This window comes from Rhododendron vialii, chromosome 7a, assembly GCF_030253575.1.
Source record: "Rhododendron vialii isolate Sample 1 chromosome 7a, ASM3025357v1".
Lineage (NCBI taxonomy): Eukaryota > Viridiplantae > Streptophyta > Magnoliopsida > Ericales > Ericaceae > Rhododendron > Rhododendron vialii.
This window is the reverse complement of record NC_080563.1, coordinates 21,939,621-21,961,662: the sequence shown is the minus strand read 5'-3', so window position 1 is coordinate 21,961,662 and position 22,042 is coordinate 21,939,621. Positions and strand designations below refer to the sequence as shown.

At 41.8% G+C, this 22,042-nt stretch overlaps 1 protein-coding gene across 1 annotated transcript; it reads left to right on the top strand.

Moving 5' to 3' along the window:
* Positions 1–3,682: 3,682 nt before the first annotated feature.
* LOC131332803 (uncharacterized) lies at positions 3,683–5,008 on the top strand. Its single transcript, XM_058367101.1, has 3 exons — positions 3,683–3,797; positions 3,870–4,454; positions 4,551–5,008. The coding sequence occupies exons 1-3, from the start codon at positions 3,683–3,685 to the stop codon at positions 5,006–5,008; spliced, it is 1,158 nt and encodes a 385-aa protein (XP_058223084.1).
* The last annotated feature ends 17,034 nt before the right edge of the window (positions 5,009–22,042 follow it).

Sequence of the window (22,042 nt, the reverse complement as noted above, 5' to 3'; positions counted from 1 at the left end):
GCAATCCAAAATACACAGAGAGTCTTACCCCTTTCACTTGCTTTTCATTTGATTTCTCCAACCCCTATCTTTAAGGTTTTTTGCTGGTGCAGATGAACTACAGCAGTCGCTTCATGTTGTGGCGACTGCTAGACTTTAAGTGCCAGTGGCCAGATTAGAAGTGCATGCTACCACCAGATGGTTCTCCACCAAAACCTTCTGTCTCGTTTATTTTATTTTTCTTCATTGTATGTTCTCTTTTTTGGGTCCCTGATAAGCACCCGACAATGCAATGTAGGGTGCGCTAGTTATCTAGTTTAGTTAATTTTATCGTTTAATTAGTTATTTTTAATTGCTTTTGCTCGTAAGGTAGTTTTGTTTTGTTTTGTAGAGAAATCATTCAAAGCAGGAGTTTTAAAAGCCAACGCTTGTCAAGACTCGCAAGGTTCAAAAGTGACCAAGAACGGAATCATTAGAATCCAAGCCAAAGCGTTCAAGGACCCGAAGGTGAACCGTCGGCTCGAGAAGGACAAGTCAAAGATCAAAACCAAGGGTTGGGCTTAAGCCAATCGGTATCGGTACTATGCAAAAGTTCCTATCGGTACCGAGCTTCACTAGAAACAGCCATTGGACGGTTTGGTACCGATACCTTGTAGTTCTCTCAATCGGTACCGAGATCATCATGCGACAGCCTCTAATTGCTTCAGTATTGATACACTTATTTTTGTCTATTGGTACCGAGCTTTTATCTCAGCCACTTGAGGCCTTTGCTATCGGTACTGAAGACTTCAGAGAGGATCTTTGGAGCACCTTTTGGGATATTCTGTGAGCGTACCTTGGAGTATTAAAGCCCGTGATGTCATTTGTACAAACAACTTTTGTATTGTATTTTTTTAGATCTAGAATTTTGTTTGCTTTTTGAATTGTTCTTGATCGTTCTTCATTCCGTATTTTTAATTTCAATTTCCTGCTTTAGTTAATTAGTTTTTGCTATTGTAGTCTTCATTAAAGTTGTAGCTGCTACTCCAATCTATCATTTAATCTAATTTTCTTCTAGTGTTGTTATTTTAAGTATGTTTAGTAGATTTTTGCTTGCTCTTATCTTCATAGATATGTGTGAGTAGTTTTCGAAGGTTAGGTCATGGAATAATTAGCACCTTACGGCTCGAGTAAAATTGCGTTTTTCACCATAAAGTTTGAATCTTTGGTTCGAAAATTGATATGGGGTTCGGGTTTGTTTGTCAAATTGCTAAGGTGTTAACCTCTTTGATCATGTGTAGGTAAGAGCATTGCCTACTTACCACACATGATGCTTGGAGCTCTGTCGCACGAAGCGTTTGCTAAATAAATTCTAGAGCTAGCTTGGTAATCGAACCATTCTTATCTTCCGGTTTATGAACCTTAATTGAGTATCTTAAACCGCGTAATTGGGTGACAATATAATTGGACTTGAGTCGTAGGTGTTAGTAACTCCTAGATCTAACCTGCTTTTTACCCTAGTTAATTCACTTTTAATTTAGCCCTTTTTATTTCCACCGCATACGTAAAACAAAGCTGGCTACCTAAAAGCCGAAAACCTGTGCTTACTTCTACAAATCCAACCTAGCCGTATTAATTATTCTTGTGGGTACTATCCCGGTCTTCCGGATTATTATGCTTCAGTTGGACGCTTATACTCTACGCTTGAGGTGATCTTATTTGATATATCGACGAATGAAGCATTTTTGGCGCTGTTGCTGGGGATTTCTTATTATGGCTTTCTTTGAGGTTCGACAAACCATTGTAAGTATCCCGCTTTCGTCTAGTAGTAGTAGTAGTTTAGTAGTTTATGTGTTAGTAATTCGTATTTAGTTTGGTGGATACCTCTAACTTGGTTTCATGCCAAACCTGAGGTGTAACGAAGCCAAGCTAAATATCGAGTTTGTTCTTAGTTAGTTTGGTATAGTTAATTTAGTTAGCTAGTTTAAATTTGATTGCATTGTTTAACCGAGGTGGTGGCTTAACCCCTCGCATATTCTATTTGTTGAGATGAGGTGGTGGCATAGCCCCTTCAATCTAGTAGTTTGTTGGTAGTTAGTTAGTATTTGTCTTTGTTTATGACTGTTTATCAAAGCCCAATTTTCAACCGGCTTCATCGTTCTTCTTCGCCGCCAAGAATCCGTAGCATTGCCAGGGCGTATCCCGCCCATTCTCCGCCTCAGAAATTAAATCGCAATCGCAAAGGCCCAATGGCCCAAGAAGCTCCAGTTCGTACTCTGCGTGATTATCTGAATCCAGAACGGGCTCCTTAAGTATCACCTATCGTTATTCCAACTCCGACGGCTGGGAATGCATTTGAATTCAAAGCTAAGTATCTTTGGATAATTCCAGAATTTCGGGGGCAAGAATTGGAGGATCCTTATTTGCATATCCGTGAGTTCGAGAATATTCTATACTCTTTCGTTACAATTCCAGGGCAACTTGATCAAGCTTGCGTGAAGTTATTTCCTTTCACTCTCAAGGACAGGGCGAAACAATGGTTCAACTCTCTGAAGGCTCAATCTTTGCGTAACTGGAGAGATGTCCAGAATGCTTTCACCACTAAATTCTTTCCAGCTAGCCGGACGAAGTTACTTATCGATCAAATTCAAAGCTTCAAGAAAAGGGATGGAGAGACTTACCACAAGTATTGGGAGCGATACAAGGACTTACTCATGTCGGTTCCTCATCACAACTTTCCGTTTTATCTCAGAGTTAACTATTTCTGCACAGGGTGTTCCCAAGAGAGTAAACAGCTTCTAGATACTATGATTGGAGGTGATTTTATGGGGAAGACACCGAAGGATGCTTAGGATTACTATGAGTCACTAGCTGAGAAGACCCAATCTTTGCAGTTTGCCGATCCACGAGATAGGGCAATGTACAATCAAGGTCCTACTAGTTCAAAAAAATTCTGTATTGCGGAGCATACAACTTTTGAAACACGATTGGAGGAGATTGCTTGGAAGCTTGATAAGTTAGAATTGAAGAGTGCTTAAACTCAGGAGGTGAAAGCAGTACGCCAAGTAGAGGAAGTATGTGTTATTTGTGAAATTGTGGGCCATTCTACCAAGACGTGCCCCAACATTCCTGCTCTTAAGAACGTGATTAATGGGATTGCTCCAGAAGAGGTACATGTAGTGCAACGTTTTGACCCTTATTCTCAATCTTATAATCCGGGGACAAGACAACATCCAGCTTTCCATTGGAATCAACCTAATGAAGGGAGTTCTTCTCAAGTTCCACCTCCCACTCCTCAATTACCTTGGAAACAACCTCAGAATGCTTTCCGTTTCCCTCAAGCTCAAGGTCCGCCTGGTTTTGCTCCCTCTGCTCCGTTCCCACATGCAAACCAATTTCAGCAGCCCAGTTCCACCAACAACCACCAAAGCGTTCTTGGGAAGATCAATTTAGTGCTCTCTTGCAAGGTCAAACTGCTATCAATGAGCAACAAACTCAGATGATGAACGATATCAGAAACCAGTTAGGGAAGTTGACAACTACGGTGGGTTTGCTTCAACAAGAGAAAGGGAAGTTTCCTACTCAACCTCAACCTAATCCGCAACCAAATTCTAATCCGACTTCTCAAGGCCTTCACTTTGCTAGCTCTTCGGTGACTTTCCCCGAGCAAGCAAAGGCCATTATCTCACTTCGAAGTGGAAAGACAGTAGACAACCAAGTGGTGATGCCTTCGGAATCAACCTTATTGCCTTCTCCTATTGAAAGTTCAAGTCCAACATCGATCCTTGGGGAATCTCCCAAGGAAGCAAGCAAGGAGGTTTCAGAGGAAAAGGATAAAGGCAAGAATAAGGAGAGTGTACTGGAACCTTGAGTTATTCCAACACCGGCACCATTTCCTCATCGTTTGAAAGCCTTGGCGAAACCAAATTACAATGCGGAGTTGCATGAGTTATTCAATCAAGTGAAGATCAACATTTCTCTTATGGATGTAGTCAAGCAAATTCCCTCATATGCTAAGTTTCTTAAAGATTTGTGTACCCGAAAGCACAAGCTTAATGTTCAAAAGAAGATCTTTCTTACTGAACAAGTGAGTTCTATCATTCAGACGAATATCGCGCCTACGTACAAAGATCCGGGAAGCCCTACTATTGCGATTACCATTGGAGGGAAGCATATCGAACAAGCCTTACTTGATCTTGGGGCCAGTGTTAATCTACTTTCGTACTCTATTTATCAAGAACTTGGTTTGGGGGAAATGAAGCCTACTCGTGTCACACTTCAGTTGGCCGATCGAAGCGTTTGTGTACCAAGAGGGGTAGTGGAAGATGTTCTAGTGCAAGTTGATCAGTTTATCTATTCGGTCGATTTTGTGATTCTCGATACAAATCCGACCGACTCTTCTACTGCTTCTACTCCAGTGATTCTTGGAAGACCCTTTTTAGCCACGGCGGATGCAGTTATCAACTGTCGAAATAGACTTCTTAATATGACCTTCGGTAACATGAAGATGGAGGTCAATGTTTTTAATGTGGGCAATCAAATGGGGGATGACGAGAACGTGAATGAAGTGAGCTTTATTGATACTCTTGTAGAAGAACACGTGGACGAGTTGCTCTATAGTGATCCTTTGCAAGTTGCTCTTACAGCCGACGAGGTCGAATTTCTCGAATCTTCTGAAGTGAGTTATTTGTGTTCATTGCTCAATGAGGAAGATGAAGCTTGTGCTATGAATTCTTGGATTCCAAAGTTTGAAGAGTTTGAGGAGCTTCCACCAATTGAGAAGAAAGTTCTTCCATCTAGCGTTGAGCCACCAAAATTGGAATTGAAACCTTTGCCTGACACTTTGAAGTATGCTTTCCTTGGAGACAATGAGACCTATCATGTGGTTATTTCCTCATCTCTTGAGAATCTCCGAGAGACGAAGTTGATTAATTTATTGAGGAGACACATGAAGGCTATAGGATGGACCATTGCGAATATCAAAGGAATCGATGCTACTCTTTACTCTCACCATATTGCTTTGGAGGATAATGTCAAGCCGTCTCGCTAACCCCAACGCCGCTTGAACCCTATTAAGAAGGATGTAGTTCATGCTGAGGTCTTAAAGCTCCTGGATGTTGGGATCATTTATCCCATCGCTGATAGTAAATGGGTGAGCCCGATTCAAGTTGTACCGAAGAAATCCGGGGTTACAGTTGTGCGTAATGAGGAGAATGAGCTAGTGCCAACACGTGTTCAGACAGAATGGAGAGTCTGTATTGATTATCGGAAACTCAACGCAAGCACAAGAAAGGATCATTTCCCTTTGCCGTTTATCGATCAAATTTTGGAAAGGATAGCCGGGCATGCATTCTATTGTTTCTTAGATGGTTATTTCGGTTACAATCAAATTGAAGTTGCTCTAGAGGATTAAGAGAAAACGACTTTCACTTGCCCATTCGAAACTTTCGCTTATCTACGTATGCCTTTTGGTTTGTGCAATACTCCGGGAACGTTTTCAAGGTGTATGATGGGGATTTTTAGTGACATGGTCGAGAAGATTGTAGAGGTTTTCATGGATGATTTCTCTATTTTTGGTGACTTATTCGAAGCTTGCTTGTCCAATTTGGAGAAAGTTCTGACAAGATATGAGGAAAAGAATTTGGTGCTAAACTGGGAGAAATGCCATTTCATGGTTACTCAGGGTATCATTTTGGGCCACATTGTATCGTCGAAGGGAATTGAGGTGGATAAGGCCAAGGTTGATTTAATTGGGAATCTCCCTACTCCGAAGTGTGTCAAGGACATCCGTTCTTTCTTGAGGCATGCTGGGTTTTACCGAAGTTTCATAAAAGATTTCAGTGCTATTTCTCGACCCTTATGCCATCTTCTTGCCAAGGATGTACCGTTTGAATGGACCCCCGCGAGTGAGCAAGTATTTGTCAAGTTGAAGGATAGTCTCACTTCTCCTCCAATTGTTCAGCTGCCAGATTGGAGCCTCCCGTTCGAGCTTATGTGTGATGCAAACGACTATGCTGTAGGTGCTGTTTTGGGACAAAGGAAGGACAAGCATCCTTATGTGATTCATTATGCAAGCAAAACGTTGAATGATGCGCAGATGAATTACACTAACACAAAGAAGGAATTGTTGGCAGTAGTGTTTGCTTTTGACAAATTTCGATCGTACTTGATCGGTGGTGCTCCTATTACCGTTTATACGGATCACTCTACTCTCAAGTATTTACTTACCAAGCAAGATGTCAAAGCTCGTTTGATAAGGCGGATTTTACTTCTCCAAGAATTCAATTTGACCATTAAGGATAAGAAGGGTGTCGAGAATGTGGTAGCCGGCCATTTATCGAGGCTACAGTTTGAGGATCCTACTCCGAGTCTTTCGATTATGGACACGTTCCCGGATGAACAGTTGCTGGCCGTTTCGAGTACCCCATGCTTTGCTGACATTGTGAATTATTTGGCTACGGGCCTCTTACCACCGCATTGGTCTCCTCAAGAACGTCGTTTCCTTCATGAAGTGCGGATGTTCTCATACGACGACCCTTATCTTTTCAAGTATTGCCAAGATCAAATAGTGTGCTGTTGTGTTCCAAATTCAAATCAATGGAGAATTCTCTAGTTTTGCCATTCAGAAGCTTATGGGGGCCACTACTCATCTAAGAAGACTTCCGCCAAGATGCTACAATGTGGGTTTTATTGGCCAAGTTTGCACAAGGATGCTTATCACTTTTGCGTCGCTTGTGAACGTTGTCAAAAGCTTGAAAGTGTGACTCGGAAGGACGAAATGCCACTAACAAACATTCTAGTAGTCAAGATTTTCGATTGTTGGGGCATTGACTTCATGGGACCGTTCCCTGTTTCTTTTAGGAATTTGCACATCCTGTTGGCGGTTGATTATGTATCGAAATGGGTTGAAGCAATTGCAACGCGTATCAATGATGCCAAGGTAGTGGTGGAGTTCCTTAAGGAAAATATTTTGTCACGCTTCAAAATGCCAAGGGCTATCATCAGCGACCAAGGCACCCATTTTTGCAATCGCATCTTTGAAGCCTTGATGAAGAAGTATGGTATCACTTACAAGGTCTCCACCGCTTATCATCCACATACGAATGGGCAAGCAGAATTGGTAAATAGGGAAATCAAACATATCTTGGAAAAGACGGTGAATCCAAACCGTAAAGATTGGAGTCTTTTTTTGACCGATGCACTATGGGCTTATCGCACTGCATACAAGGCCATCTTGGGAGCTTCGCCGTATCGTTTGGTTTCTGGAAAAGCATGTCATCTTCCGGTAGAGCTCGAGCACAAATCATATTGGGCAATCAAGGCATTGAATTATCGTTTATCGGCCGCCGGGGCACACGGAAGGCTCCAACTCAACAAGCTTGAAGAGATTCGGAGAGATACTTATGACAACACTGCCATATACAAAGCAAAAGTCAAGGCTTACCACGATAAACGAATTCACCGGAAAGACTTTGAGGTTGGCCAGAAGGTACTCTTATACAATTCTAAGCTACATTTGTTTCTTGGTAAATTATGTTCTCGTTGGGCTGGCCCATATGTTGTTGAACATGTTTATCCTCATGGTGCTGTTGATGTTTTGAATCCAATTAATGGTAAATCTTTTAAAGTAAATGGTCAAAAACTTAAACCATTTCTTGGTATTTTTGAGGTTGGAGAACCGGATGAGGAGTTGATCGATCCAGTTTACACGGTCGATCCGTTGATCTAGCTTGTTTTCACTATATTTGCACGGGGAGCGAAAGCGTAACCGCTGAACTTAATTGGTTGTCGGACCCGACCCTCGGGCAGGGGGTATCCACCATTGACTTGGGTATATGTATCTTCGCACGCCGCCACTAAAAGAAGGATCGTGTGCCCAGCTTCGGTTCGAAGGGCAAATCATTTAATATCAGTGACATAGGGCTTTAATTAGCTTTTCTGATAGAAGTAATTCATAGTAAAACACTTACGTCTTCTAGATTAGCCCCAACGGGGGCAGTATAGATCTTTAGGATAAGCCTTGATATTCCCGTGCTAACGCACTTGGCTCTATCTTGTTGCTTGCCTGGTTATGATCTAAGGGGACGTTGGACTTCATTGTTTGGCGGAGTCTAGCTGTGACTTTGACGCTCTGAGTTCTGATATTAAATTGTATATATTGTACATATTTGTTTTTCTTTCTTATTTTGTCATGTTTTGTTTTGTTATGTTATGTTTTTCTTGCTTTGAATAAAGTCTTGGAGACACCTCACATGCAAAAGATTTCACCAAAGTGTTATTGTAAAAAGGGCTTTCATTAGTTCTTCTTGGTAATAGTTTATCGTTAATAATCCATGCTCTCCGAGATTGTCTCTAATCAGTGGCAACTTAGGTCTATGGGTGAGGCTTGATATTTCCTGGAGTGCACGCTAGGTTGTATCTTTTCTTACTCTGTTCTGATCCTAAGGGGCGCTGAACTTAGTTGTTTGGCGAGGTCGAGCGATAAATTTTATTACGGACGCTAGCATAACAAATTTTCGACGGTCTAGTATAGCCACCCATTTCTTACCCCACCGGTAAGAGATGGGAAGAAAAGTATGACTCGTGTGATCGCGTGATGATCAGGTGGTGCATTTCATTCTGTTTTGCATATTTTTATCTGCTTTTAATTGTTTCTTGTGTTTCCTCTTATTTTCTATCTTTTCATTTTTTTTTGTTTAAAGCTAGATAACACGGGCCGGTGGTTCTAATGTCAATTGTTTTATGAAAAGTCGGTCTTTCAAGTCTTCTGCAGGGTTTATATGCTATCACACCAGCCTTGGTAGTTTGGACCTAAAGCTGGAGTGAGTGAGGCGTTCAGGAGCCCTAAGTATGGGTGTGGCTACGAGCCGCAGTTGTTAGTCCGATAAAGCTTTGGATATGGTCCAGTGTGACTAGCTATGGTTCCAAGTTGACAGAACCGAAGGAGTAAATCCTGGAAGCATCTAATATGGCTGGAGCAAGACATTGACATGAAATCCTCCAACTTGGTCGAGGTATTTAGGGGTTGACATTCCCTTTGGATGATACATTCGCACACTCTTCCTCTCTTCGTCCTGTTCTTAATGCTATGAAAGCATATTATCGCTTTAAGTTGGGGAGAGGGGTTAGCTTATGTGCTATTTGTTTGCATTTTAGTGGACAATTTGAAAATTCAAAAACAATAAAAATTGAAAATCCAAAAAATTGAGAAAATTCAAAAAATTTCAAAAATAAATAAAAGCTTTTTACTTGCAATTCTTCATTTTGTCATGGTTTTTAGTTTTTTTTCATGACTTGTTGCATGCTCAATAATTGTTAGTTGGCAAGAGTTCGTAGCAATCCTAAGAAATTTTGTGCTTCTCAATTTGCATGCTTAGTAGAAAATTGAACAGTTTAGGTGTTGAGTTAAGTTTTTGAGCAAGTTTTGGCCCATATCCCCATCTTTTCAATAAAAATGCTTGTAATTAGGTGAATAATCGCATGTCCATCTCTAATTGGGTTTAAATGACGATTTTCAATCATTTTGGAATCCAAGGCATACTTAGGAAAGGATACAATGCATTCTTTGCATGATCATACCACATATGTGTCACCCTGTCCTACTTTGCATCCTGTCTTTTTTCGTTCTTTGATTTAACATAGGCAACCGGTTGTTTGGAAGATTGTTGGGATCAATGTTTAATGTTCAAGGTGTTTTGGAGGGTTGCGTGAAAGTGGTTTTCAATGATTCAAGGAAATTTGGGGGTAGTGTGAATGTGATAGAAGTGGTTGGAATGCAAAAATGCAAAGAATTGATATGTGATTCTCTATCTCTCTTCTCCCACTACAAAAGTTAAAACCCCAAATTTTCATCTCCCTTTCCACAAAGCCCCAAAATTGGCTCATCAATCTCTCTCGCTACTAATCTTACCTCAAATGACCATATTCCTCAAAGAAAGGAGATCAAAGAAATGCTATGTAAGAGCAAAAGCGAATTCGGAAAGAGGGTTGAATACTTCGATAAGAGAATTGGTTTGACATAAGGGCTAGCATACATTCTGGATGAGAAAGACTCTGATGGAAAGGGGGAGCTCGAGGCTCAATACCGTGAGAAGCCAGATGAGGATGGCGACTAGGTGTGATGGAGTCGGTGGTAGTAGTTTTAGTAGGCCTTATCTAGTAGTTTTTCTTTATTTCTTATTCGTAACTTTGTTTAGTGCTTGGCCGGCATGTGGTCTTGTCTTGGGTAGTTTAGGGTCGGTAGTGGCTAAGGGTAGATGAACCGTGCTAACATATGGCCACTACACTTTTTGTAGTCCCTTCCCTTTGTAACCAAGGTCATTACAAGCTTAAAAAGACCTTAGTTGATCCTTTGCGCGCATGGATTCCTTTGTGATTGACTATTTGATATTTGCATAGTTAGTTGCATGGTATGTTTTCACGTCGCTATCCAATTTTCATCTGTTAGTTTATAATTCTGTTGAATAAAGTGTTTTCGGTGTTGAGGCATAGTATCTCTTCTTCACTGTTGCCTGTTGGTAAAGCACTTTTTCGTAGGATATGGTTTAGTTTAAATTCGTAGGTTTTGTGTCCCGTATCCTCCCTTTGTTCGAGGACACAAACCTTTTTATGCTTGCTTTTAGACTTGCTTGATGCTTGGCCTATTTAGTTGGATGCTGAAATTGTGAATTGTAGAAATGAAATAAAAAGCCGAGTTGATTGAACTCTTGTTAATTTACAATGTTGAGCATGTTCTAAGTTATGATAGCGGAATGGATTGCAAGGCCGTTCGTTTTCAACTTTTTCGTACTTTATTTACTAGGGACTAGCAAACCTCAAGTTGGGGGGTATGATAAGTACCCGACAATGCAATGTAGGGTGCGCTAGTTATCTAGTTTAGTTTTAATTTTATCGTTTAATTAGTTATTTTTAATTGCTTTTGCTTGTAAGGTAGTTTAGTTTAGTTTTGTAGAAAAATTATTCAAAGTAGGAGTTTTTAAAGCCAAAGCTTGTCAAGACTCGCAAGGTTCAAAAGTGACCAAGAACGGAATCATCGGAATCCAAGCCAAAGCGTTCAAGGACCCGAAGGTAAACAGTTGGCTCTAGAAGGACAAGTCAAAGATCAAAACCAATGGCTGGGCTTAAGCCAATCAGTATCGGTACTATGCAAAAGTTCCTATTGATACCGAGCTTCACTAGAGACAGCCATTGCACGGTTCGGTACTGATACCTTGTAGTTCTCTCAATCGGTACCGAGATCATCGTGCGACAGTCTCTAATTGCTTCGGTATTGGTACCACTTATTTTTGTCTATCGGTACCGAGCTCTTTCTCAGCCACTTAAGGTCTCTGCTATCGATACCGAGGACTTCAGAGAGGATCTTTGGAGCACCTTTTGGGATATTCTGTGCGCGTACCTTGGAGTATTAAAGCCCGTGATGTCATTTGTACAAACAACTTTTGTATTGCATTTTTTTAGATCTAGAATTAGATTTGTTTGCTTTTTGAATCGTTCTTGATCGTTCTTCATTTCCAGTATTTTTAATTTCAATTTCCTGCTTTAGTTAATTAGTTTTTGCTATTGTAGTCTTCATTAAAGTTGTAGCCGCTACTCTGATCTATCGTTTGATCTAGTTTTCTTCTAATGTTGTTATTTTAAGTATGCTTAGTAGATTTTTGCTTGCTCTTATCTTCATAGATATGTGTGAGTAGTTTTCAAAGGTTAGGTCATGGAGTGATTAACACCTCATGGCTCGAGTAAAATTGCGTTTTTCACCATAAAGTTTGAATCTTTGGTTCGAAAATTGACGTGGGGTTCGAGTTTGTTTGTCAAATTGCTAAGGTATTAACCTCTTTGATCATGTGTAGGTAAGAGCATTGCCTACTTACCACACATGATGCTTGGAGCTCTGTCTCACGAAGCGTTTGCTAAACAAATTCTAGAGCTAGCTTGGTAATCGAACCATTCTTATCTTCCGGTTTAGGAACCTTAATTGAGTATCTTAAACCGCGTAATTGGGTGAAAATGTAACTGGACTTGAGTCGTAGGTGTTAGTAACTCCTAGACCTAACCTGCTTTCTACCCTAGTTAATTCGCTTTTAATTTAGCCCTTTGTAGACACTCCAATCTGGGCTTCCAGGTTAGTTTACTTACGGTTTCTGATTCCCCAATGATGAAATGGATCAAGAACACCTCGGGAATGATAGCGTGTTTGAGCTTTGAGTGTTTGCAAAACCCTTGAACCTAACCTAGCCTAAGCCACTTCAAAAGAGCCAAAAACCCTATTGGCACGCGTTGGTTGAGAGCCCGCGCGCGTAGATCAACTTGACAAGTGTTGGTCAATGGTCGAAGCTTGACCGTTGACCAACGCGTGAGTAGGTGGTACATGCGCGCCAGGGTGTACCATCGCGCGCTAGACTAAAACCATCGCGCGATGATCAAACTACCAGGTGGTGGTCAACAGTCAAAGCTTGACCGTTGACCATAGCACGCCAGGGCGCACCATCGCGCGCCAGACTGACTCCATCGCGCGATGGTCCAAGATGTCCCCATCACCTTTATCAGCTGGGAAGCTTAGCCACCAAGCAAACTTCAGCCAGCCTCGTGGACTGGCTGAGCTCATCTCCTTGCACCAACCAGATTCACCCTCTTCTCTCCCTATAAATACCTCCCTTTGTTCATCTTTTAAAGGGTTCAAAAATTTTAAGAAGGATTACACACCATTTTCACACCTCAACCAAGAACATAGCTTGTTCTTCTTCTTCCATCACATAACCATTCAAACACCTCGTTCAAGTTTCAAACCTCAAAGCTCAATCATCCGTTCAAACTCAATCTAGGTATAGCATACCTACTGTTTTCCTGTTCTGATCCCTGAGGGGGGCTGGCAGGGCCAAGGCTGGTAATCAATACCAGTCCTGGTCCTGAAGCTAGCAAGGTTTCAAAAATCATAGAGGCAAGAACCAGCGTGCGACGGTCCCATATACACGCGCGACACTCTCACTTCATCGCGCGATGGACCGCGTGGGGATTGGTTTCTTGCTGTTTTTGTGTATTTATTTATATATAGATCACTGTTAAGCATGTTAAAAACCAGTTTACTGCTTTCTTTCTTTAGAAACTGCTAGTTTGTTTGTAGTTAACTTGTGTTTCTGCTGTTTTGTAGTACCCTTAGGATCATTTTGGACATGTACTAGAACCCAGAAATGTGTAAACCAAACACTGGTTAAAAGGGCTCAGACCATCGTGCGCCAGGGCACGAGCATCGCGCTCCAGGGCGCACCCTCGCGTGATAGATTGGCTCCATCGCGCGCCAGACTGCCTCCGACCAGTGAGTGGCCTTGCACGGGTAGCTCGGCCTTAGGCCATTATTTTGTCCACACACTATTTATGCGGTGTTTTATTAATTTGTAGGGCTTTACAGCCTTTAAACTGTATATTATGCTGCTTATAACTGCATGGTTTGTCCTGGGTGTGCACTGGTCCTTCCAGAACCTAGAGGGTTTGAGAATAAGAGCTGTGGTGGGTTTGAGCTCACTGGCACGTGCGTGTTTTAGAGTTGCGCACACAGGGGTCAACAACATGCAGTGATTTGTTCAGTGCATGCTGGTTTCTTCCTGCGTAAGTCACTCCAAAATAGGGGCCTCCCAGTTTGTTTAAACTCCCATACCAGTCTGTTCTCATCCTATATTAACTGTTCATCCATGCTTTCATTCACATCCTGCAAACATGTTACAGCTTTAATCCCCATTAAACTGTTCCCCCGCCCTAATTGGCTAAAGAATTGATTAATCAAACAGAATCGCAAACGTTTTCGCAAATGCCTAAGTAGAAACCGATCTCCGGATTGGGCGAGAGAGGTGCCATAAAACCCTTCCCCTCTCGTAACTTGGCTCCCAAACCCAGATATGGTTATGACGGACTGGTGCCTTCACCTTTTTCAAATTAAACAACGCAACGAGCGTTTCAAGTTCAGTTCCTTGGGTGTCGGACCTTTAAACCTAAGTGGCGACTTTGAATTGAGCGCTCGTCTGCCAAAAGAAAGCGCGCTCATCGATCCGCCCTTTTTTCCGGGCACGTTGCCCACACCTTTTTTATTTCCACCGCATACGTAAAACAAAGTTGGCTGCCTAAAAGCCGAAAACCCGTGCTTACTTCTACAAATCCAACCAAGCCGTATTAATTATTCCCGTGGGTACGATCCCGGTTTTTCAGATTATTATGCTTCAATTGGACGCTTATACCCTACGCTTGGGGTGATCTTATTTGATATATCAACGAACGAAGTAGTCCCCTTAACTTTCCTGTTATCACCTTTAATCGTTAATGGTTAGTTGAAAAGTATTTAGGAAAGAGAAATGCTACGTGCAAAGAAAATGGGCAAAGAATTGACCCTTAAAGTGTACATGAACGATTCAGATGCACTGCACAGTGAATCTGAGTCATTCATGTACACTTTAAGGGTCAATTCTTTGTCCATTTTATTTGTCCCTAGCACTCCTCTTTGGGAAATCAATGGAGTGAATTGAAACACTTTATGTCAAACACTTTTGTAAGCTTTGGCACCCGAAAATGGAATCTCGAATTAGTTAATTGTTCCTAAAATCAAGTGACAACTCCAAACAGATAAAGTACACCACAATGGGCACCTCCGATATAGACACGCCACATCGGGTATCATAAGTTTTTTCTTATTTGCCATTTAGTGTGCGAATTCGTGCCGCAACAGGTAGATATCACAATGTCACAAACGTGGAGGATGGTTAGTGGGCTGACAAAACTGAAATTACACAGAGACCCCTTTATTTATACATTTTGGACATAAAGATTCCTTGACATTTAAAATCATCCATTTAAACCCCTCATCTATATGAAATAAAAAAAATTGGCTAACTCTGTTAACGGGGGTCATTATTCGCAGCCCTCTATTTTCTCCCTTAGTCCTCTTCTTCATATAACCCATCCCCAATATTTAAAAAAAAAAAAAATCTCCATATAACCCATTAAATGTAGCAAATCTTCCCATTATACCCTTCCCCTCTCAAAAAATATACTTTTACTCCCACCCTACCCATCCAAATACGAAACCCTAAGTCCCCACCCCCATTTACGTCTCCCACCCCTATAGCCACCACCTCCATAGCCACCACCGCACCACCGCCACTCCTGCCAGAACACCATCGCCTCTCTTCAAGGTGTCATTCTCTCTCTCTCTCTCTCTCTCTCTCTCTCTCTCTCTCTCTCTCTGCGTCACCGCCACTCTTGCCAGAACACCACTGCCGCATCACCCTGAAGAAAGTATCAAAAATTCAAAAGTCCATTAAAACAAGTTTTCTAGCTGTCTGGATCTGTTTCGGTAAGTGAATGTCAAAAATATACATAGAATTCGGTACATAACTGTTGAAAATAAGTATCACTTTCAGTAAGAACATGTCGAAAATATGTACAAAATTCGGTAACCAATTGCCCAACTATATATATGAAAATCATACATAACATTTCGGTAAATAGCTGTTGAAAATAATATTATATTTCGGTAATTACATGTCGGAAATGCATACAACAAAAACAAGATACATATATTTCGGTAATTGGATGCTGAAAATGTATCTCAATTTCGGTAACTAATTATCAAGTATGGTAATATTTTGCAGTGGTTAGCTACCGAAATTACTTACTTTATTCTATTCTAACCAGAAATATCGAAAAACTAAATTTTGTAAACCAGACGCCACAACAACAACAAAGCAGAGGCCATTGTAAACGGAAAAACTTACCTCCTCACGCGGCTTCCAAGATACAATGTCCATCACAATATATTTTTTCTCCTCTGCCATCATATGGTTTCCAATAGAATTTGATTCAATTTCAATTTCAAAATCTAAACCTACAAGTGGGTCCAAAAATGGATCAATGGAAGGACTTGAACCTTCTATTGATACAATATTTGACCCTTACTCCTCCTCCATTGAAAAATTTTAGAGAGAGAGGAGAAAATAGAGGATGAAGATGAACAAGAAAGAGAGCTTGAGATAAAGAGCTGAAGAGAAGATGAAGAACACTCCTAGTGTTGGATGAAGAACACGCGCCTGGTGTTGGAAACGTGAATACTGATTTTTAGGGGAAGGGGGAAGAAGATAATTTAGGGTTTTGGTCATAAAGCCATGTAGGTCATTTCATGTATAGGTGTAATGCTTAACCTCCAACCTCGCCTTCAAATAAGGTTGAGAAAAACCCCAAGCATAGGGCTAGGTCGTCGGTAGCATAGTAAACTGGCAAGACCGGGATCGTACCACAGGGAATTCGCAATATAGCTAGTCTGGATTGTAGGTTTAAAAGGTAGACTGCGGCGTTCAAGACGGCCAACTTGATTTTGCTTAGAATTGGTGAAAATCGCCCGGGCAAAAGACTAGGAAAAAGCTTAGTTAACTTAAAAGAGGCAAGTAAAAGGATCTTCTAACCCTTGACAAAGGAGGTTACCGGTTCTCAAAATGACTCAGGCGAGAGTCACGACCGCGTGCTCTCACCCGGAGAATTTAACTTTTATGACTACGTTTAATGAAAGATGTGATTAAACGGAGGCGAACCAACTTGTTTGACGAATTTATCGAACACATAGGAGGCCACGAGCCCTCGGGGAGCCGCTTGCCAAGACCGCTTGACAAACGCCTCACCAAGTAGTTAACACCCCTTTGCTTGGACCAAAAATGCAAGTTAAGTTATATTCCGTAAATCATGCTTTTAAGCCCTAATGTTTGAAAACCAAGTAACCACCTAAGTCTTCGGGAAAGATTATCCCAAGACTTGGCCAAACGACTACTCACACATACTTAAAGCAAAAACAAAAGCATAGAAACAAGACATGAATTTAAACCGATAGAAATGAAAATAAAGTTGATTTTATAAAGGATCTAGTCCGCGGCTACAACATTAATAAACGAGAAAACATTAAACGACAAATACCTTGAGGAGTTCTTTAAGACATTAGCTAGAAAAGCTTGAAGTTCATTAATGGAGTTCTAGAAAACTAAAAGACTTAAAGTGGAAAGTGACAAGATGATCAACAAGAGAGAGAGAGAGACCCTATTTATACAAGGTGGTCTCTCTCTCACAAAATATCCCAAAAGTAACCAAAAGTGGAAGATATTCCAAAAGTAGAAAGTAGAAAAAGCAGCAAAAACGTGGCTGTAATCTGCAGTATGAACCGGTACTGGCCAATTCCCAGTACCGGTTCATAGGTCTTCAAAAGCTGGAAAAACGTAGACTCTGGACAGCATGAACCGGTACTGGCCAAATCCCAGTACCGGTTCATAGGAGGCAGAACTTCAAATTTTTCTTTGCTTTGGCCTAGACAGCCCGACAGCGGCCCGACACCCTCTTTGGCCTAGATTAATCACCCGACGGGGCTTGGTGGAACATTGCCTCGCTGCCTCGAACCCTTGGATACTTCCGACTACGATCCTTGGCGTTAAGAACCGCCTTAGCACCGCGTATTACTTGAGACAACCAAAACAAACCCTTACGTGCAAAATGAGATACAAATGATATCTAAGGGAATCAAAATGCTACAAATTAGGGAACTAGAGCACCAAGATTATACAATCTTGGTTGCTCATCACGCCCCCCAACTTGAGCATTGCTAGCCCCGAGCAATAATGCAGACAAAATAAGGGAAAACTAAACAATCCTTCCGGCAAAACAACTACGGCACATGCTTCAATAAATCCAATGCGCAAGAGATCAAAAACAAACCATTTACCCCAAAGCAACTCACAGTCGGAGATAAGATGAGCAACTAAAATGCTAAGCAGGTAAATAACAAGCATCCAACAGGAGTATCCAAAATCAAAAAGGTGGATACGAGACTTCCAACAACCTTTAATAACAAAAGTAACCATATCCCACGCAAAAGGTGCTCGAAAATAGGCGTGGTGAACAAAAAATGCCAAGCCAAATATAAGTGGAGAGCACCATTAGGAAGACAAATTAACTAAGCAGCCAGAAATTTACTGAAAAGTAAAATGCCACAGACTAAATATGCCACAATCAACAACCTGAATCAAAAGGGAATCAAATTGTACGAAGGATCAACTAAGGGCTTTAAAGCTTGTAATGACCTTGGTTAATCAAAAGAACGGTTAGCAAAATGGGAAGAGGCCATATGCTAGCTTGGTTTTTCTACCCTAGGCCGACACCGACACCAAACTACCAAGTCAAAAGGCCACATGCCGGCCTAAACAAAAACTTCCTAAGACTATTATTTACGAAGCCACCTACTAAAATGAAAAACAAGATAGGATAGGAGGACTGTCAACCCCCATGTACCCCGACCAAGTAGAGGGATTTTCCAAAGGCGAAACCACCGACCCTAATCCTCTTCCGACGACTCCTCGATATCTTCCTCCTCGTGAACAGGTTCTTTACCTCGCTTTCGCGTACTCGACTCACCAACACCACTAATCCCAGCACCATGTACAGCTTCTGGTTCCTCAGGAGTCGATTCTCTCATATCGGCCTCTGTGGGAACTTACACATCACTTTCTTTCCCACATCGAGCTGCTATCCATAACATCCCCCTCTTTATGGTCGAGACATCCCTCCTCGTACGACGCATTTGAGTCTCAAGCTTTTTCTGTTTCCTCTGCACTGATTGGAGCTGAGTAGCCATAATTCTAGTATATTCTTCAATCCTCCCAAAGTGAGTCCTAGCAGTAGGCGTAGGGAAATCGAAACTGTCGGGCAGGGGTGGCTGAGATAATGCCTTGCTTTTCTCCACAGAGCCACCCGTAATAGGACCGGGGGTACCCGGAAGAAGCCTTTCTGGAACTAGCACTCCTTGAGACTCACAAAGAGAGGTAATCATAGCCGGAAACGGAATATTAGGCTTTGACGGTGCCGAACGCTCCCTAAACCTCACCAACGACTTCCAAATGAACAAAGCCCAATCAACCACCTCCTCATTGGAACCAAAAACAAAAATAACCTCGCCATCCTCCTTACGTGGAAGCTTCTCCGAGCCATGGGGACAAAGATTGTAATGAACCACCTTATTAATAACCCGATACTTCTCGAATAACCTGCCATGGACAAAACGGTCAAGCTTAAGGGGTTTATCAGTTAGAGCATTTTGGATTTCTTCCTCTGACTTAGACCATCCTCTAGCAGGGTAAGTAATAGCTTGGAGTGAGGGGCATTGGTAGTTGTTTAGATACTTGGCTATGACAGTCGGGGTTACGAGCACAGTTTTCTTCCCCAAACGAGAGGTTATTTTCTCTTCCTTCTCATCCACTTCCATATTAGCATAGAAATCAAGCACCAACTTGGGTTTAAAGCCTTTGATTGGATCGAAAAAGAAATGCAATCCTCGTTGGTTGATGATGTCAATGATTGGGTGAGTTCCTATCTTCGCTCGATCCACCTGACGTTCACAAATGTACTTCCGACCTTTTAACTCCTTTTCCCATCTCTTTTTCTCCTCCTCTTTCCTCTCTCTTTTCCGCTTCCTATTTTCCTCTTCGCTTCTCTCCGCGCGCTCAGCATTCTTCTCCGGATCGGAGCGTTTAATGTACGACGTTTTACCAGAATTATCCACTGATTGTATCGCATCCCCCATAAGCTTCTTTGATCTCCCCATTTCGAAACAACAATTCTCACAAAACAGAGCACCCCCCAAACTTTAGTCAAACAACCACCTGCAGCAAATTTCAGCCCCCGTAACGGAAACAGTCCAAAAGCAGCCAAAAACTCACAACAATTCACCCTGATAATGCAATCTATCAACAGAAACAGTAGGCACTCAATTAAACTCCCGAAACTAATCCACAAGTGTAGAACAACAAAACTAGCAATGGATTAACCCCCATTTTCAGTCCTCAATCAGAGATCATCAGATGCTTGGTGGTTATAGTTCACAAATTTCGGATTTCTTGTGGGTTGACAAGAAATTACAGATTCCGGTGGTGTGGGCGTGTGGGTCAATGTAGGAAATTATGAGGGAATTCGAAATTGAGAAGGTGGAGAGAGAAAATTTCGGGTTCCCTGTGTCTTGGGGATCTAGGAGTCAAAACTTCCACAACCCTTAATACAACTTTGAAATTTCTCAACTTTCGAGAGTAATCAAGGTGAATCAAGGTACTGAACAAAGGAATTTCACAGGAGAAAGAAAAATTTCGAGATTACCTTGGTTATGGAGATTTTCGGACCTTGAAAATGAGAACCCTCCTTTAAAACTTCTGAAATCCTCCACAAAACTTGAAGATTAAGTGTTTTTGTGAAGGATGATGAAGTTTTGAGAGAGATTTGGGATGATTTGGAGAGGATTTGTAGAAGAACGAAGTAGAAAAATGAAGAACAGAGGCGTGGGGGGGGGGGGGGGGGGGGGGGGGGGCTGCCGTTTCTGGGTTTTGGAATGGGAATAGAATAGGTTTTGGGTTTACATAGTGGGTAGGAGAGAAAAGAGAACAAAACGAACCGAACCCCTTTTTTTCAAATTCTGTCAGTTATGAACCGGTACTGGCCAAATCCCAGTACCGGTTCATGTCTCCTGATTTTTTGAATTTTTGCCCACTTTAACATTTCGAACTCCACTCATTCCCAACACCTTCCAAACATCCCCCGAACACCTCTCAGCAGGTAAAACAGCATTCCAAACCACCCTCCAAACATCCGGTTCCCTAAGTTATTGAACAAATAGGAGGACACGGACCAGGCTATAAAATAGGATGAGGGGACACATTTGTGGTTTAATTAAACAAAGAATGCCTTGTATCACTTCCTTCGTACGCTATAGATTCCAAAATGATTCAACAATGATATCAAGCACACTTAGGTATGACAAGAGAGTATTTTACCTAAGCTACAAATTTACGAAGAAACAAGAACGGGATATGGGTAAAACTTGCTCAAAACATACTCAACACCTAATTGCTCATCTTTAATCATGCTTATGAGTTGAAATGTACACTGTCACTTAATATCAAACACCGAGCTCTTGCCAATTAAGAACAATAAGCATGTGCCAAGTTGTTTTAATCCACTAAATTTTGTAATAACGGAAGGATTGCAACCTAAAAACGAATTTTTTTTTACCGAACATGAAAACCAAGAAACAACATATATAGCGCAACTATATCCCTCCCCCCAACTTAAAGGATGCTATGTCCCCATAGCACGAAAAACAACAGGAAGGAGAAAGGGAACAAAAGAGCGTACCAACGGGGGAATGTCAACCCCCTTATACCTCGACCAAGTTGGAGGCTTTTGCGTCACCGACTCTTTTCGTCATCCGAACGGCTTCCAAGGCCAACTCCTTCGGCTCTGCCAACGGAACCATAGCTAGTCACACAGGATCATGGCCAAAGCTTTGTTGGACTAACAACCGCGACACGTAATCGCACCCATGCTTAGGGCTCCTGAATGCCTCAATCACTCCGACGGTAGATCCAATCCACCAAGGCTGGTGTGGTAGCACGTACACCCTGTAAAAGACTTAAGCCCGAACTACATACTAAGAGCCAAATGACATTAGAACCGCCCGGCTCGTGTTATCCGGGCGCCCAACAAACAGAAAAAACAAAGAAAAATGGCAAAGAACACCACCCGATTTTCACGCAATCTTACGAGTCATACTTTTCTTCCCGTGTCTCACCAAGTAGGCAAAACGCGGGTGGCTATACTAGACCATCAAAGTTGTTACATCATGCCCGAAGTAAAATTCACCACTCGACCTCGCCAAGCAATTAAGCCCAGCGTTCCCTATGATCAAAACAAAGTGATGCCAGACAGAGCCTAGTGCCAAAGCACGGGAATAGCTGGCCTCACCCAAAGACCTAAATTGCCCCCGATAGGGACATATCTGGTGAGCATGGATCGTTAACGGCAAACTACGTCAAAGAAGGACTAATTAAAGCCCGATACAATGATGCGTTTGTGAAATCTTTTGGTGAAAGTATCCCGAAACATGATAAATAAAGAACAAAACATAAAAGCAATATTTACAAATGTACAAACATACAGAATTTAATATCAGAGCTCGGAGCGTCCAAGTCACAGCTGGACTCCGCCAAACAATGAAGTCCAACGTCCCCTAAGATCGTAACCAGGCAGG